General features: G+C 49.0%; 1 protein-coding gene across 1 annotated transcript in view; it reads right to left on the bottom strand.

Annotated features, from left to right (window-relative positions):
• The window catches only part of ARHGAP10 (Rho GTPase activating protein 10), a 363,870-nt gene extending 345,499 nt beyond the window's left edge, over window positions 1-18,371 (bottom strand). Inside the window, exon 1 of the mRNA XM_075348016.1 lies at window positions 17,901-18,371. Within this exon, the coding sequence (XP_075204131.1) occupies window positions 17,901-18,054 (154 nt within the window). The 5' untranslated portion in view covers window positions 18,055-18,371. The remainder of the gene's footprint in view (window positions 1-17,900) is intronic.
• Window positions 18,372-21,000: the final 2,629 nt, after the last annotated feature.

Here is a 21,000-nt window from a genome sequence, read left to right on the forward strand (position 1 = left end):
ACCCTTGGGCGAGCTGCTCCTCATCTTGTCCAGCAGTGCCCGGTTGTGCAATGTCCTCTGCAGAGCTGTTTTCTGGCGTCGAGCTCCTGGAGGACTCGTGGACAACCTCCTCATCGTCTCTGGCCTTAGCATCGGCCATTCCTTTGGCTTTGCTCCTGGTGCTCTCAGCCATTCTTGCAGACTTTTGGTCACTGACACAGAACTGACACCTGATGCCTCCACACACCTTACAGTATCTGCACTCTGACACTCTAGTGTTGAGCTAGTCTGAAGACCCCAGCAGCCACAGCTGCTGCAGGCAGTCTTTAGTGTCTGGGAGTATGGGTCTCACACTCACACACACTATTATCTCGATCCCACCGCTATGCCACCAATATGTCACAAACCACCGGGGGGTCACTCAGAAAGCCCCCGCGCTGGCTACCAGTACGTCACAATCGGGGGGTAACAAGTGGGGGGGTCACCCCTCCTTTATACCTCCCGACCGACAGACAGAGCACGTGACGCGCTCTCTAGCGCCCCTCTTATAGTCAGGCCAATTATGGAATTGCCCGACAATAAGCAAGGAGGCCGCTATACTACTTATGCCGATTATTGAAGGGTCCCCAGTGAGAGTAGGGTATATATTCCCCCGACCTCCGCGGGCGGAATATATAATATCTTCCCGAATCTCACTGGCCTCCCCACAATAATCCTTGGCACAACTCGCTGCCACCAACCGATTTACGGTAACTATTAGCCGAACACACAGACGTGGGATTCAAGATCGAGATAACAGAACAGCCCAAGATTAATTATATAATTTAATCGCCTAAAGCACACTAGAAACTACAATATATACAATAGGGAATCTACAGAATATACATATGTCAGAGTACAGTTACAGATAAAGCATGGTTTACAACAGGTATGCAATTCAATCAGTTACCTTGTGCGTCTGGCCACAGGGGGGCGCTGTAGACCAGGTTTCCAGGAACTCTCTCACAGGTCTGTCCCAACCAGGCCCCCGAGCAGAAGAACGCTGGAAAATGGCCGAAGTAGGGTTATCAACCTGGGCAGATCCAGGTCCCCTCCTACCTTAGTGACCTCACAGGGAAGCACTGCCACTCCCCCTGCATGGATCAGAATTATCCAGCAAAGGGGATATTGGCCATAACTTTGCCTGGGAGCGTCGTAGGCGGACGCCAATGCTCTCATTGTGACAGTTATGAATTTAGCTACAGAACGAGGGAACTCATGACCTGTCTGCCAGTTCCCCATTGGCTGATATCACGCCTGGGGCATTTCCCAATGTCCTGCTCCCATAAAAAGGGTGTGCCGGCATCGTCCACATGCGGAGACACCATTTTTATGGTTGCCATATTTATCGGAAATATGGCTTGCGAGATATGAACCATTTTTTACTGGAGTCGTTCTGTCTGGCTATTTCCATAGCCTTGCTAACTAGCTAGCAGCCCCCACTACAGGGTGACGGCAGGGAGTCATCCTGTGTCCATTGTCCCTAAGCCACCTCATTTCCATATCACAGGACATGGCCATGGATTTGTTGCTAAACCAGTTGTGTGAAGGGAAGGGGGTAGTGACACCAGGAGAGGGCTTCCTGACATGACTTGAATGTCATGATTTATCGTCATATCTCCGGATTTACCTCACAGACATATTCCACAGTCCTTTACAATGTAGGGGAGACATATACAAACTACATAGGACAATACAGAACAACACAATTCAAGAAGGGGAATGAGGGTCCTGCGCAGAAGCTATGAAAGTATGGGGAGACAAGGTAAAAGTGCTTGTCGTGTATGGTGCAGTCATTTTTATAATTAAGGATATTAAAGTGAAGTTGTATGAACTGTTCACCAGCCAGTTTGTCTATTATGTCCAGGTACAAAGTGCTACTAAGTACATGTGTCGCGGGCGGGGAGGAGGGTGTCAGCACACTACGCTCACCCCCTTCTGTTCGGGTCCGGCGGCTGCTGCTCAGTGGTGGCTCGAGCTGTAGGCCGGATCCCGGGGGTTTCTCGAGCGGCACTCCTCGCCCGTGAGTGAAAAGGGGGGTTGTTGGGTGTGGGGATTGTTTATTGTCCGTGACGCCACCCACGGTTGTGGTTATTTCACCACCGCTGCTCAATACGGGGATCCCGGGGATGGTGATGCGGAGCAGCCAGATGTTGTATTGTCCCTCCGTGGGTAGGGGTTGGTGATCCCGGGGCCCGGTGATGGCTTGGGAGGTGCAGGGCCTGGTGGGCGCAGGGACGCGGGGGCAGCGCTGTGCCTTGCAGCACTGTGGTACTCACTCAGCCTGAGACGTTGACACAGTTTTTACGGTAAACCAAACGGCTGGTAAGACGGTCCCACGGACGGCTGCACTTGCTCTCCCGGTAGGTGACGGTGATGTCCCTCTTCCTTGCACCTTTGTTTACTTGTTGGTTGCGATGGGTCCCCACCGGTAACCCGCTCCCCGGCTTCAAGCTGGACCGGGGGAGCTCTACTCTTTGCCCGCAGGCGCTGGCCCTGAGAAACTGGTGCCTTGGCGGTGGCGGTGTCTCTCCTACACTGGTTGGACTGTTGCCTTCAATCGGGACTTGGTTGTTGGGGGATCTACATCCCCTTCACTGACGGATCTGGCAAATTCTGGCGACTCCTAGCCTTGCCGGGGTCCGAGAGGCCCCTGCCCTGGTGCTGACTGTCCTTCGGACCACTGCTCCAGACCGCCGGGCCACTACCCGTCCGCGGTCCTTCCAGGAACTTCCAAACGGTCCCCCTCCAGACAGTCACCGCCGTTGCTGACCTTGCTGACCTGTCCTGCACACAGCTGGACTACTTCAGGCTTTGCACACTCTTTCTTTCCTGTCACCACTCTTGCTGTCCTCCTTTACCACTTTTCTTCCTTCACTTTCACTTAGCTGTTTACTTTAGCCCTGTCTGGGCTACTCCTCCACTCCTTCCACTTCCTCCTCCCTGACTGAACTCTCTCTATCTCCTCCCTGGACTCCACTGCCTGGCTTCTCCCGCCTCCAGAGCTGTGTTCTCCTCGGTGGGCGGAGCCAACCGCCTGGCCCACCCCCTGGTGTGAATCATCAGCCTCTGGAGGAAGGCAACAAGGATTTTTGGTTAGCTTAGATGTTCCTACCTGGGATGTAGGGTGTGGTGGTGTGTGACCTGTGTCCCCTGGTTTGCCCAGGGCGACACACATGGAGGGGGCGTGAACAAGAGATGGAAAAGACCGGATATAGAGGAAAAATAAAAAAGGAGAATATAGCAGTTAGATTATAAGTTAGTAAGGAGAGACAATAGGCCTGTCTAAATAGATGTGTTCTTAGGGCATGCTTAAAACTGCGACAGGGAATTAACCAGATTTTTTGGGGTAGTGCATTCCAGAGAACTCGCCCAGCATGAGAGAAGTCTTTGAGTTTATGCTGTAGCGGATGGGCAAGCAGTACAATGACCCAGGATACATGCATTGGTGTAGTCACTAAACGGAAACATCTGCCTAGCTGCTGAATTCAGGATAGAGCAGAGAAGGGACAGTTTAGTAACTAGAAACTTTAATATAGAGTTGCAGTAGTCTAGGAAAGAATGAATAAACGTGACTGTAAAATTTTGCAGTTTCAAACGGTATGAAAAGCTAAGTTCTGGAGATGTTTTTGGTGGTGCAGGAGACATATGAAAGCGAGAGATTGGATATAGGGAGTGAAGGAAGTATCTGAGTTAAATATAACCCCAGGTTTATATGCGCCCCGCTTGGAAAATCTGGTAAAACCACATGAAAATGGACATGTCAGGTTTAGACAGGCTAGTAGAGTGAGAACACAAGAAGTTGAGTTTTAGAAATATGTTGTCTTATATCAACGGAGGTCATGACATTAGAAACAGCAGACAGAGAATCAATAGTGTTTTGTATTAAGGTTGGGGTGGTGTCGGGAGAAGAGGTGTATAATTGGGTGTCATCAGCATAGAGAGGATAGTGAATACCAAATCTGCTGATGGTTTGTCCAGTAGGGGCAGTGTATAGAGAAATGAGGGGGCCTAGGGCTGAGCCCCGAGGAACCAAGGCAGTAAAGAGAAGAGGAGAAAAGGAAAAGCCGGTAAATGATACAGTGAAGGAGCAATCAGAGTGGTAGGCGGAAAACTAACAGTGAGAACTTTCAGGTTGATAGAGTGAGCCAGTAACGTCTGTGACCGGTTCAGAGATGTGACGTCAACTTGATGAAGTGATGAAGGGAAGAGGATCCATGATATTAGAGACTTAGGAGATCAGTTCTGTTCAGATATTGTTGACTGTTCCTCAGCTTAGGTCCATGATATCAAATTGGTGGGGTATGTGAAATCCAGAACCCTCACCAAACTGATATTAATGATCTTCCCTAAGGATAGGTTATCGTATGCACTGAGAACTAGGGTCAACAAACCTGTGGCAAAACAAGCCAAGATCAAACATACCATATTTTTCGGACTATAAGACGCACCGGACTATAAGACGCACCCCGGTTTTAGAGGAGGGAAAATAGGAAAATAAAACTTTAAGCAAAAAAATGTGGTCATGACACACTGTTATGGAGCGAGGATCTGCTGCTGACACTGTTATGGGGGTAATGTCGCCAAATTCTCTACTAAGGTACCCCATCCTGGTAATGATCTTCCTGCCTTGTATATGATCCTGCTATAAACCCCCATCCTGCTCATATACCCCCATCCTGCTCATATACTCCTATCCTGCTCATATACCAGCATCCTGCTCATATACCAGCATCCATCCTGCTCATATACTCCCATCCTGTTCATATACCCCCATCCTATTGATACACCCCCCATCCATCCTGCTCATATACCCCCATCCATCCTGCTCATATGCCCCCATCCATCCTGCTCATATGCCCCCATCCATCCTGCTCATATGCCCCCATCCATCCTGCTCATATACCCCCATCCTGCTCATATAGCCCCATCCTGCTCATATAGCCCCATCCTGCTCATATAGCCCCATCCTGCTCATATTCCCCCATCAATCCTGCTCATATACTCCCATCCTGCTCATATACTCCCATCCTGTTTATATACCCCCATCCTGTTTATATACCAGCATCCTGCTCATATTCCCTCATCCATCCTGTTCATATACCCCCCCATCCTGTTCATATAACCCCCATCCTGTTCATATACCCCCCCATCCTGTTCATATACCCCCCCCATCCTGTTCATATACCCCCCCCATCCTGTTCATATACCCCCCCCATCCTGTTCATATACCCCCCCATCCTGTTCATATACCCCCCCCCATCCTGTTCATATACCCCCCCATCCTGTTCATATACCCCCCCATCCTGTTCATATACCCCCCCCCATCCTGTTCATATACCCCCCCCATCCTGTTCATATACCCCCCCCCATCCTGTTCATATACCCCCCCCCATCCTGTTCATATACCCCCCCCATCCTGTTCATATACCCCCCCCATCCTGTTCATATACCCCCCCATCCTGTTCATATACCCCCCCCCATTCTGTTCATATACCCCCCCATCCTGTTCATATACCCCCCCATCCTGTTCATATCCCTCCCCCCATCCTGTTCATATACCCCCCCCCCATCCTGTTCATATACCCCCCCCCATCCTGTTCATATACCCCCCCCCATCCTGTTCATATACCCCCCCCCATCCTGTTCATATACCCCCCCCCATCCTGTTCATATACCCCCCCCCATCCTGTTCATATACCCCCCCCCATCCTGTTCATATACCCCCCCATCCTGTTCATATACCCCCCCATCCTGTTCATATACCCCCCCATCCTGTTCATATACCCCCCCCATCCTGTTCATATACCCCCCATCCATCCTGCTCATATACTCCCATCCTGTTATATGCCCCCATTGTGCTCATATAGCATCCTGGTATATGGCCTGTATCCTATAGCACAGAGGAAAAAAAGTAAACGTTTATACTCACCTGTTCCTCACTCCCTCCAGCACCGATCATCTTCCTCTCTGCGCCACTGACCTGTGTGTGTGTGTGGAGCCGTTCCCCTGCAGCATCGTGATGTCTTCCTGTCTGTGCCGATCACCTGATTAGCACAGATCAGCTGACCGGCACAGACAGGAAGACATTGCATGCTGCAGGGGGACGGCTCCACACACTGGGACGGGTGAGTACACTGATTCACTGCACCCCCTGCTGATGATGACGCGCGGGGAGCAGTGAATACAGCCGCACATGATCACTCCAGGCTGTAATTGCCAGGGGTGATCATGCAGACCGGCTCTTTACTATGCGCGCGACCCCGCTCGTCCTCCCGCCCACCTGTCAGCGCCGGCTTCTGCGCTGAGAGATGGGCGGGAGGATGGGCGTGCATATGTAATGAGCGGGCCCACGTGGTCACAGCAGGCTGCTACAGCCTGCTCGTGCCCCCGATGACCCGCTCCATCACAGCACCCTCATTCCCGGCCGCAGCCCTATAGTCAGACCATAAGACGCACCCCCAACTTTCCCCCAACATTTGGGGGGAAAAAAGTGCGTCTTATGGTCCGAAAAATGCGGTACCGTATGTAACTCCCAAAATTATTACCTTTAGGTGAAACTGCCCAATTATAAAAGTAAAACCAGTATATATTTTATTTTAGTTTTAAATTTACAAGCAATCCATTGTATACTCAATTGTAATACTATGTGACATCGGTCATAAATGTGCAGAGTGCAGAAGAATGAAACTGAACGCTTCAACAAACACAAAGACAATTGCTTGCTCTGCCCAACTCCTTCTCTGACCGCACACTCCAGCTCAGCACTTGACAAGCCACTTCAGTCACATACTATGTGTTTAGCTGCCACAATGGGATACCAGGAAAACAAAAACTGTCACCTAAAATACACAAGGTATGCACAGCTGTATATACTGCCACCTTACGTTTCTTGGTGTTAAAGGGCATGTATCAGCTTAGATCTCTAAACATTTCCCTTTACTAGGTTGTTCTCACACCCACTGAATAACATAGTCAGGGAAGATATACAGCAAATTAAAGGTTTGATCACGGCATCAATTTTCTAAATAAATATATTTCTAAAGGTGCTATTGACATGAATTTCTCACCAGATGTCGGTAACAACCTATCCAATTCACACAGGTAAACAAAACCAAGCTATAGATGTTTATATATTTAGTGATGTGTAATAATGAGACGTGAGAAATGACAAAGGGAAAAGACGTATTGTACACACTTACTAAAATGTATTAAATCCTATGTACAAAAGCTTTTGTTGGCGATGACAGCTTCAAGATGCCTCCTGTATGGAGAAACTAGTTGCATCCACTGCTCAGATGTGATTTTGGCCATTCTTTTACACAAACACTCTTCAAAGCCCTTTGTGAACGCTGAGATTAAGCTCCTTCCATAATTTTTCTTTTGAATTCAGGTTAGATGACTGGCTGGGCCATTCTAGCAGCTTTATTTTATTTCTCTGAAACCAATTGAGAGAGTTTCCTTGGCTGTGTTTGGGATCAATGTCTTGCTGAAATGTCCACCCTCGTTTCATAGTCATCATCCTGGTAGATGGCAGCAGATCTTTTATCAAGAATGTCTTGGTACATTAGCCCAGTCATCCTTTCTTCAATTATACAGTATATAAACAAAAGTGAGTACACCCATTACATTTTGTAAAAATTTAATTAAATCCTTTTCATGGGAAACCACTGAAGATTTGACACTATGTAAAGTAGTCAGTGTTCAGCTTGTATAACAGGGTAAAATCTACTGGCAAAGCCAGAAGAGCCGCTTCAGGAAAGTGAGTGCCGGTATTTTCCTGAAGTGGTGTCGCCTGGGAACGTTCACCGACTGCACCAGCACCTAGAAGACATTGTGTGCACATAGCTTCTAAGACAATAGGTTTCTGCAGTCACACAAATCCTGAAAGTGCAATATTCACACTATCCAGATTCTCCTCCATTTCCACCTCGAGCGGACATCATGTGACCTCTCCGATGCGATTTACATATATGTGGTCATCTACTTCTTCTAAAAGTGCATAGAGAGAAAGCAGAAAAACTCTCCAGTAAATTACATGACGACCTCCTGAGCTGCAAATAGAGAGGAATCTGGATGGTGTGAATATTGCCAAATCCTGAGTGTACAATATGCAAAAAAAAAAAGACATATTAAGAATGGAAAACCCCTTAAAGTGAGAAAGAAAAAAGGGAAGTATGGAATTAGACACTGAAGATGACGAGCTGAATTTGACAGATTTATTTTCCACGGAATTCATGTTTTAGGGGCTCTACTCTTCCAGGGTTTGAAGGTTTTTTGTTTTTTTTTTTTATTAACCCAGGACTGGATACTCAAAGTCAAAAATGTATTAAAGGAAAGGCAAAAATATAAAAAAAAAAAAAACAATGTTAGTCTGCAATGTGATGACAACATTTACAAAGCTGTCTACAAGTAATGCTGCATATGGGATGTTAAAGGGAACCAACCAGCAGGATTTTGATATATGAAGTAAAGGCAGTGCTATACTGGTTCTAGGATGCTGAGTCCAGGCATAGCTGTTGTTGAAAGATCAGATGCTTGGTTGCTGAACTATCTAATCAAAGTTCAAGAAATGCACTGCACTTTTGATGTTTGTATCGGAGGTGGGCCTTTGTGGGTTGGGTCCTCCATGTACATTCATAGAGTCATAGAATATTAGAGTTGGAATGGACCTCCTGGGTCATCCAGTCCAACCCCCTGCTCAAAGCAGGATTCACTAAATCATCCCAGACAGATGTCGTTCAACCTCTTTTTAAAGACTTCCATTGAAGGAGAACTCACAGCCTCTCGTGGCAGCCTGTTCCACTCATTGATCACTCTCACTGTCAAAACGTTTTTTTCTAATATCTAATCTGTGTCTCCTCCCCATCAGTTTGATCCCATTGCTTCTAGTCTTTCCTTGTGAAAACGAGAATAAAACGGATTCCTCCTCCAGCGTGCCCCGTTTCCTTAACTTTCCTTAAATATCAAGCCACGCTGCTACTGCTGCTGTTGGTGGCACATCACATTGCCACAGTAATGAGGTCTTCCTTAACATGGCGTCATATTCCGCGGATCCGCGTACCACGATCTTCAGCGACATTTTATCATTTTATTGAAGACACCGCAGAGAAGACTGAGCGGCGGGGGCGTGTGCGCAGATGTAATCATAAAAAAAAATTAAAAAGTCTGCACACGTGCAGATGCCGCTCCACAGTGTCTTCAATAAAATGACGCCTGAGATCGCGGTACGTGCATGTGCAGACTACGGCCCTATTTTAATAAAGATATCATTACTGTTGCAATGCATATGTGCAGTGAGCAGCAGCAATGGTGGTGCAATAGTAAATAAAGGTGGTATACAATACAAGATGCAGTAGGAGGAATTTACAGCGAGGACCCGACCCACAAAGACCAGCACCGATGCACACGTCAATCAAAATGCAGTGCATTCCTGGAACTCTGATTACAGATATTTCAGCAATCAAGCATCCGATCTTCCAAAAAAAGGTATGCTAGGATTCAGCATCCGAGTGCCATTATGGGACTGCCTTTACTTCATATAGCAAAATCCTGGTGGTGGGTTCCCTTTAAAGGGCTGTCTCAGACAAATCTTGTCTTTGCGCTCTACTAGGGTAGAAATATGTGATAGGGATGCCACAATCTGTCTTCTAGGACTCCATTCTTCTTATTACAGAACTAGCCATCCATTTAATAGACACCATGGAAAACTTAAAGCTAAACAGCAGCAACGACGCTTAGCTGGCCAGGTTTTCCCCCAAGCAAAATCTACCCTTACCCAGAATTTTTTGAAGCAAGAACATGGGTGGAATCAGCTAAGGCTGCTTTCACACATCCGGTGTTTGCAAAGCGGCTCAATCCGGCTCAAAACCCTACGCAACGGATGTGGCGAAAAAAACGGATCCGTTGCATAAGTTTTTCCATGCGGCCCGTCCGTTTGACGGATGCAGCTTGATACGGAGCATGAGCAGTGCAAAAAACCGCATCCGGCGTCCATAGGCTTGCATTGTAAATCGTGCCGCACAAAAAAACGTGCCAGGCAACGTTCCATCCGGCCGCCGCATGGGCTAAATATGCCGCATCCGGCAAAAACCAGATGCAACACAAGGCCATGCGGCACAATACGGCACTAATGCAAGTCTATGCGGGAAAAAAACGCAACCGGCGGCAAAAAAAAAAACCAAACGGTTGCGTTTTTTCTGCAGAGCGCCGTATTGTGCAGCAAAAACCGGATGTGTGAAAGCAGCCTAATACAACCTTTTGAAAATGCAACAAATGAGAAAGTGCCTTAAAAAGGAGATTTCATGGAAAAATGTACACCCTTGGGACTCTGACAGATCACTACTAAAAGCTGCAAGCACTTCCATATCTATGAAGACACAAAGGCTTGTTCTAGACCGCAGCTCTGTCTTAGGTGCGAGTTCCAGAGGTGGCACTGTCATCCATCTCCAGAACGGAAGCCCTCGGCTGTTGTCCGACCAGCAGTGAGTGGAGAAGTGGCTGCACATGTACCGGGTCTCTCCATTCATTATTATAGGAGATCCAAATACAGCTGAGCAAATGTGCTTACTACCAGTAGAGGAAACCGGGTACCACCATTGTGGGTAAGCACCATGGATATGCCATGAACTAGTTCTTGCATGTATAGCCGATATTCAGTGGTTTCAGATGTAGAGATTTCAGCACAAGTTAGGCTAGGTTCACATTTCCGTTGTTTAGGATCAGTCACAATCCTCCGCTCTGATAAACAATGCAATCCATTTGGCGGATTCCGTTGTTTCCCATAGACTTGTATGTGCGTCGGATTGCGACTGATGCCCTTGCGTTGCCTCCGCCCCCGACTGATCAGTTGTGGAACGACTGTCGGGCGGCAGGAACGCAGCATGTAACATTTTTTGAGCAGCAGAATCCTTATGGTTTTCACTGCGCATGCTCAAATCTTGTGTTTAATCATTCAAATGAATGTCTCTCTCTCGGGAGCCGGGAGATCAGCTGATCGTTCACAGAAAGCCGGCCGAGGGGTGATCAGCTGATTAAAGGGAATCTGTCAGCAGGTTTATGTTACCTCATCTGAAAGCAGCATGATGTAGGCAGAGATCCTGAATCCAATGATGTATCACTTAGATTACTGGGTGCAGTTGTTCTGACACAATGAGAATTTTTGATTTGGCCACTAGCAGAGCTGAGAGAGCTGTCCCGTCCACACCAGGCTCTCTATAGAGATTGGTACCTCAATGTCAATGTGTAATAAAAGGAGGGGGCGTGCTGGACTCCTGTGCGCTTTACACTTTAGTCCAGCATAAGAAGTCCTGATGCTTAAAACAAACAGCAAATAAACAAGAGTTCGGACCTTGACAATACAGGCATCCCTGAATTCTATGTGTTAACCCCTACAGCATGCTGTCTTCAGCTTACATATCAAAAACCTGCTGACAGATTCCCTTTAAATGAGCAGTAGATTTTTATTGATTGGCGGTCGTTTAAAGGCTATTTAGCCAAGTAGATTGCAGCATAAGCTGCCAACACATGTCCGGTTTCGGTTTACACAGGAGGATGTGCTGCCGAGAATGATAATCTATTACACAAACCAAAAGATCATTTTACTACAGGAATGAGCCATTTGACTCGCTCCTCCGTGGTTGGCAGTCTACAGTCCGTCCACGATTATCGAAAATAAGTGCCAGTAGGAAGGCTCCAGCCCGAAAATTGTGCAAATTTACTTTTACTGTAAATTTATAATAAAGGACAGTAACAACCACACAAGGGAGTTGGGTGAGTTGATTGGGGCACACGTTTTTAATAACATTGATGTGTGAAACCAGCTGGGTGCCAGTGTCAGGACTAGTGCAGTCATGCGGCACACAAACAAGGAGTGGTTCTGAAGTGTGGGCATTCATCACCCTACAACACCATTCCTCTACTCCTCTTGGCAAGATCATTCTTGTCTGAGCACATCTCAAACCATTTGTGGATACATTCGGATTAATGCTAAGACTTCCCAAATCTTCTAGAGCTCCAATATAAATATATGCAGATTCTCAGCCATTTCTCATGACTCCTCGGATCATTATTTTCTGTTCTCAGCACAAGCTCTTCCCTCATAACAAATAAGACGTCCCCGGCAGTGCAATACGTCTGCTCTTTATTAGGTTATTCATCAGGTAAACACACTGCCGTGACGAATAACAAGACTCAAAAAGCTGAATCTTCCCAAGCCAGAAAAACCTCAAATTAGAGCAAAGGATCGCTATCATTTACACCAGTAATGATGGCTACGTCCACATAAACACGGTAAATCAGGCAGTCAAGTGTCAAACGAGGGGTCAAGCCGGATTGGAGCAGTTTTGGAAATCATGTCAAGTTAAAAAAACAAAAACAGGATGTATAGTCACTGGAGGACCAACCACTGGACCCACCACCGAAACTCAGAAGGTAATGGCACCAATTCATTGTCTACAGGACTGCTGTGTGTGGCCACCGCTCCATTCTAGCAGGGTATTTCAGAGCCCTGATCTATAGGTGGGTGCAGATGGCTGCAGTTGGACCCCCGATGATCAGCAAGTCTGTGGATAGGCGAGAACGTGATAAGACGGATAAACCTTTTAATACCTCACTTTCTGACTAAACTACTTATCACCACTTCAGATAGGTCTGTTTTAGAATATACATTACAGAAATAAATAATGCTGCCATCTCTTTTCTTAGCTTTTACACTGTGCTGTTCCGTCATTACCCTCCCTGGAAATAAACAGACATCCGCCTCCTTTCCTCCTGACCATGGATCCAATCAGTACTGGCGGCTGGCGTATACCAGCACAAAGCCTACTAGAGGAAAGGAACGCCCAGTTGCAGATTTATTCCTAGGGTATGTGCCTACAATCAGGACTCACTACCTCCTGGACGCAGCGGGTCCTGACCTGCGGGACAAATGAATCTCCTCCGCAGGAGAGCGCAGCAGCTCGTGCCAACGATCAGGGTTCCGTGCGTTGCGGTCTCTCGCTTGTGTTACGCATGTGAATCCGCAGCAAACAACTGACATGCTGTGGTCTGGACGCTCCGCGGGTCAGTGTTTGCTGCAGAAAAAACAAGCACAGTGGGCACGGGATTTCTAGAAATCCATCCACTGTGCTTGTACTGTACAACACTGCGTTTTGCATACAGCTGAAGCATGCTGCGTCCAAACCGCTGCAAACACTGATCGTGGGCACGCAGCCTTACATTTCCAGCAGGAATTATATAGAAACAACAACATCCAAATAACATAGAAAAGCGGCTTCTCCATAATTCTATTAAGATGTACACAAGTCTTTCTTAACCAAGACTTAGAGATAAGTGTGGAAGGAAGCAGCTGCATCGTAACCCTTTAATTGGAAGCGTTCTGTTCTGCAAACCACCGATCACCATCACCCGGCCATACCGCCACATGAAACACTGCTAGGAAATGGTCAGCAGTGGTAATGGCTACAACTAAGGGCAGAAATCTCATATCTGTGGCCAGCCTCCATACACACACACAGTACCAGCTTCCACACACACACACACACACACACACACACACAGCACCAGCTTCCGTACACACACACACACACACACAGCACCAGCCTCCGTACACACACACACACACAGCACCAGCCTCCGTACACACACACACACACACAGCACCAGCCTCCGTACACACACACAGCACCAGCCTCCGTACACACACACACACACAGCACCAGCCTCCGTACACACACACACACACAGCACCAGCCTCCGTACACACACACACACACACAGCACCAGCCTCCGTACACACACACACACACAGCACCAGCCTCCGTACACACACACACACACAGCACCAGCCTCCGTACACACACACACACACAGCACCAGCCTCCGTACACACACACACACACACAGCACCAGCCTCCGTACACACACACACACAGCACCAGCCTCCGTACACACACACACACACACAGCACCAGCCTCCGTACACACACACACACACACAGCACCAGCCTCCGTACACACACACACACACACACAGCACCAGCCTCCGTACACACACACAGCACCAGCCTCCGTACACACACACACACACAGCACCAGCCTCCGTACACACACACACACACACAGCACCAGCCTCCGTACACACACACACACACAGCACCAGCCTCCGTACACACACACACACAGCACCAGCCTCCGTACACACACACACACAGCACCAGCCTCCGTACACACACACACACACACACAGCACCAGCCTCCGTACACACACACACACACACAGCACCAGCCTCCGTACACACACACACACACAGCACCAGCCTCCGTACACACACACACACACACACAGCACCAGCCTCCGTACACACACACACACACACACAGTACCAGCCTCCGTACACACACACACACACACACAGTACCAGCCTCCGTACACACACACACACACACAGTACCAGCCTCCGTACACACACACACACACACACAGTACCAGCCTCCGTACACACACACACACACACACACAGTACCAGCCTCCGTACACACACACACACACAGTACCAGCCTCCGTACACACACACACACACACACAGTACCAGCCTCCGTACACACACACACACACACAGTACCAGCCTCCGTACACACACACACACACAGTACCAGCCTCCGTACACACACACACACACACACACAGTACCAGCCTCCGTACACACACACACACACACAGTACCAGCCTCCGTACACACACACACACACACACACACAGTACCAGCCTCCGTACACACACACACACAGTACCAGCCTCCGTACACACACACACAGTACCAGCCTCCGTACACACACACACACAGTACCAGCCTCCGTACACACACACACACACACAGCACCAGCCTCTGTACACACACACACACACACACAGCACCAGCCTCTGTACACACACACAGCACCAGCCTCCGTACACACACACACACACACAGCACCAGCCTCCGTACACACACACACACACACACACACACACACACACACACACACACAGCACCAGCCTCCGTACACACACACACACACACACACAGCACCAGCCTCCGTACACACACACACACACACACACACACACACACAGCACCAGCCTCCGTACACACACACACACACACAGCACCAGCCTCCGTACACACACACACACACACACAGCACCAGCCTCCGTACACACACACACACACACAGCACCAGCCTCCGTACACACACACACACACACAGCACCAGCCTCCGTACACACACACACACACACAGCACCAGCCTCCGTACACACACACACACACACAGCACCAGCCTCCGTACACACACACACACACACAGCACCAGCCTCCGTACACACACACACACACACACAGCACCAGCCTCCGTACACACACACACACACACAGCACCAGCCTCCGTACACACACACACACACAGCACCAGCCTCCGTACACACACACACACACACAGCACCAGCCTCCGTACACACACACACACACACAGCACCAGCCTCCGTACACACACACACACACAGCACCAGCCTCCGTACACACACACACACACACACAGCACCAGCCTCCGTACACACACACACACAGCACCAGCCTCCGTACACACACACACACACACAGCACCAGCCTCCGTACACACACACACACACACACAGCACCAGCCTCCGTACACACACACACACACACACAGCACCAGCCTCCGTACACACACACACACACAGCACCAGCCTCCGTACACACACACACACACAGCACCAGCCTCCGTACACACACACACACACACAGCACCAGCCTCCGTACACACACACACACACAGCACCAGCCTCCGTACACACACACACACACACAGCACCAGCCTCCGTACACACACACACACACAGCACCAGCCTCCGTACACACACACACACACACAGCACCAGCCTCCGTACACACACACACACACAGCACCAGCCTCCGTACACACACACACACACAGCACCAGCCTCCGTACACACACACACACACAGCACCAGCCTCCGTACACACACACACACACAGCACCAGCCTCCGTACACACACACACACACAGCACCAGCCTCCGTACACACACACACACACAGCACCAGCCTCCGTACACACACACACACACACAGCACCAGCCTCCGTACACACACACACACACACAGCACCAGCCTCCGTACACACACACACACACAGCACCAGCCTCCGTACACACACACACACACACAGCACCAGCCTCCGTACACACACACACACACACACACAGCACCAGCCTCCGTACACACACACACACACACACACAGCACCAGCCTCCGTACACACACACACACACAGCACCAGCCTCCGTACACACACACACACACACAGCACCAGCCTCCGTACACACACACACACAGCACCAGCCTCCGTACACACACACACACACAGCACCAGCCTCCGTACACACACACACACAGCACCAGCCTCCGTACACACACACACACACACAGCACCAGCCTCCGTACACACACACACACACAGCACCAGCCTCCGTACACACACACACACACAGCACCAGCCTCCGTACACACACACAGCACCAGCCTCCGTACACACACACACACACACACACAGCACCAGCCTCCGTACACACACACACAGTACCAGCCTCCGTACACACACACACAGTACCAGCCTCCGTACACACACACACACACAGTACCAGCCTCCGTACACACACACACAGTACCAGCCTCCGTACACACACACACAGTACCAGCCTCCGTACACACACACACAGTACCAGCCTCCGTACACACACACACAGTACCAGCCTCCGTACACACACACACAGTACCAGCCTCCGTACACACACACACAGTACCAGCCTCCGTACACACACACACAGTACCAGCCTCCGTACACACACACACACAGTACCAGCCTCCGTACACACACACACAGTACCAGCCTCCGTACACACACACACAGTACCAGCCTCCGTACACACACACACAGTACCAGCCTCCGTACACACACACACAGTACCAGCCTCCGTACACACACACACAGTACCAGCCTCCGTACACACACACACAGTACCAGCCTCCGTACACACACACACACAGTACCAGCCTCCGTACACACACACACACAGTACCAGCCTCCGTACACACACACACACAGTACCAGCCTCCGTACACACACACACACAGTACCAGCCTCCGTACACACACACACACAGTACCAGCCTCCGTACACACACACACACAGTACCAGCCTCCGTACACACACACACACAGTACCAGCCTCCGTACACACACACACACAGTACCAGCCTCCGTACACACACACACACAGTACCAGCCTCCGTACACACACACACACAGTACCAGCCTCCGTACACACACACACAGTACCAGCCTCCGTACACACACACACAGTACCAGCCTCCGTACACACACACACAGTACCAGCCTCCGTACACACACACACAGTACCAGCCTCCGTACACACACACACACAGTACCAACCTCCGTACACACACACACACAGTACCAGCCTCCGTACACACACACACAGTACCAGCCTCCGTACACACACACACAGTACCAGCCTCCGTACACACACACACACATACACACACAGTACCAGCCTCCGTACACACACACACACACACACACACACAGTACCAGCCTCCGTACGTACACACACACACACACACACAGTACCAGCCTCCGTACACACACACACACACACAGTACCAGCCTCCACACACACACACACACACAGTACCAGCCTCCACACACACACAGTACCAGCCTCCGTACACACACACACACACACACACACAGTACCAGCCTGCACAGGGCTCTCACTTACTCTTGGTAGCCGCTATGAGGTTCTTTCCATCTTTGACCAAGTCCTTGATGAACTTGTTGGTTCTGTCCAGCTCTGCCTCGTGTGCCCGGATCCTCTCCCGCAGCCACGGGCTGTCCAGGTAGCACTCACTGAACTCCAAGGGCTGCAGCCCCATGCTGAGGACGTCGCCTGCCCTGGTGGATCCCAGCCGCGCTGCCTCCTTGTAAATCCCTTAATAGGCAACCGAGACAGTGGCACAGAAATAGGCGGCCGGCGGGGGCAGAGCACCTGGTGGCCCGGGACTGAGGCGGGGGAAGATCACCTTGTAGCCCGGGGGACTCATACAAGCGGCCCCGAACAAGGAGCGGGGAGGTCAGTGATTCATGGACCGGCTGAGGCTCGGAGCAGCGGGATCGGCGCGGACAGCCCAGCGCTCACATTCCTGTACACAGCCCGCCCACACACACTAATGCCGGCCGTGTCCTCCGCCCTCATCCCTCCTTGTACTCCTCCTTTTTCCTTGTCCTCCATGCCGGCCGTCTCCCCTCCTCTGCTGACTGCCCTCCCCCGTCACCTCGGCTCTGACCTCCTCCGTCACAGGCTCTAGGTCACCAGCCATTCCTGCCCTTCTCTCCTTCCTCCTGATACTGTTTTCTTCTTTTTTTATCATTGACATTAATGTTTTTTTCTGGGAAAAGTTCCATAAAGTGGCCAGTGTGCCCTGCGGCCCTTGTTTCAGTTGCCCTAACTGTAGATACATATCCCTAAAAATGTTACCCAAGTGCAAGTGTGCCCTGCACAAGCAAACCCTTCAGGAACCTAAATACTTCTTTTTGCACTTTCATTATATTTCCCCTCTTACCAAGCGCCATAAGTTTTTATTTTTCCATTGACATATGCAGGAGAGAGACCGTAGATACCAGGAGGGGGACAGTAGATACCAGGTGAGAGACAGTAGATACCAGGAGGGGGACAGTAGATACCAGGGGAGAGACAGTAGATACCAGGAGGGGGACAGTAGATACCAGGGGAGAGACAGTAGATACCAGGAGGGGGACAGTAGATACCAGGGGAGAGACAGTAGATACCAGAAGGGGCCAAGTATGGGGACATATATACCAGGATGGGGACATATATACCAGGAGAGGGAGAATAGATACCAGAAGGGGGACAGTATATATCAGGATGGGTCCCGGAGGGAGACATATATACCAGGATGGGGACATATATACCAGGAGAGGGACAATAGATACCAGAAAGGGGACAGTATAATAATAATTTTATTAATTTATATAGCACTATTAATTCCACAGCGCTTTACATACATTGGAAATACTGTCCCCATTGGGGCTCACAATCTAGAGTCCCTATCTGTATGTCTTTGGAGTGTGGGAGGAAACCCACGCAAACACGGGGAGAACATACAAACTCCTTGCAGATGGTGTCCTTGGTGGGACTTGAACCCAGGACCCCAGCGCTGCAAGGCTGCAGTGCTAACCACTGAGCCACTGTGCCACCCATACAGTATGTACCAGAAGGGGGACAGTATATATCAGGATGGGTCCAGTAGGGCGACAGTATACCCCAGGAGGGGGGCAGTAGATACCAGGAGGGAGACATATATGCCAGGATGGGGACATATATACCAGGATGGTGTGTTATATATATATATATATATATATATATATATATATACCAGGATGTGGGCTAGAATGGGGAACATGTATACCAGGATGAAGGGCATATATACCAGGATGAGGGACACATTTACCAGGAAGGAGCCCAGGATGGAGGACATTAGAACAGGATGAGGGCAATTACTACATAATGGGGGGACTCCTATTTCTTTCTAGGATTTAGAACGCTAAGTGTGTACATACATCTGACCAACATAAGGGAGGGGCAGGTCCAAATTGTGCACCAGGGCCCATTGAAGTTATTCATGTTTTTGACCCTTTTTGCTCTACAAACCTAAGGCTGCTAAATGGCATGAAAGCTATGGAATATGCATTGAAAATTGAAAAAAGTGTAGATAAGGCTCTGCTAGAAATCCACAGTATTGCTATGGACCACGCGGACCCTCGTGTAAATGACCATTCATTGTAGTAAATATTCTGTGACAGCCATACTGCCTCATTCTAGAAATGTATGACCAACCTGAGTAATAGATGTCACGTTCCCCATTTTAATGGGTTCTGTTCCTACATAAGTTACATATTATGGTGCTAGTATGAATCTATGAGACAATTCATTATTGCATTTGTGCCTTTTTATTTTTTTTCTATTTGTTTGTGTTTTTCACCTGTTTTTTTTAATTCCTGCCTCATGTCTGTCATGTGTTCCCTTTTTTATTGATTCATTATTTCGGGTTTTAGGTTTCCAGTTGAGTCATTATTTGCGGCTTTTTAAAAAGTTGCCAAACCTTTATGTTTTTAAATGTACGGTACTTTTAGTCTCCCCTAGACTGTCTTTATGTACTGTATGCCTCATATTTTTAGCGTAAACTTTACAACATGATGACCAGGTCTGTAAAGCGCGGTGGAATTAATAGCGCTATATAAGTGAGTAAAATATTTTCCTAATATAATTGGAAATAGAATTATTTACTGTAATAGAAATGTTTGGAGATCTGAAGTATCCTTGTTATTGCACCACACAGCACCCGCTGACTATTGCAGGGTGATTCTCTCTGATTAGATGTTTTGACTCTTTCTAGGTACGTCCGATCACTAAAGGTCGCATACAGATGTGTAACCTCCTGGAGGAAGAATACCTGGAGAAGGAAGTGGAGCTGATCTAGAAACATGGAGATAACATTGCAGACCTGAAACGCGTGAAGACAGCATGATTTGGCATGGCAGAATATCTGTTTGACAAGCTGACCTTGGATGACTAATGTCCGATCTCTGTGGATCATATACAAGAGCTGTCGTGTGAAAATGAAAGTCGGGGGTGGGGGATCTGAGGGAGGGATTTGCTCTGAAAGGTCTGAATTAAAAATGTGCAGCAAATTTTGTCTCATCTGGTGTCACTTTCTTGTAGTACATATGACACAACTTATTGGTGCATAGAAGGACACATTGGAAAAGGGTGTAATAAATCTCAGGGGCCTCCCATGTCC

Source organism: Anomaloglossus baeobatrachus, chromosome 1 (assembly GCF_048569485.1).
Source record: "Anomaloglossus baeobatrachus isolate aAnoBae1 chromosome 1, aAnoBae1.hap1, whole genome shotgun sequence".
Classification (NCBI taxonomy): Eukaryota; Metazoa; Chordata; class Amphibia; order Anura; family Aromobatidae; genus Anomaloglossus; species Anomaloglossus baeobatrachus.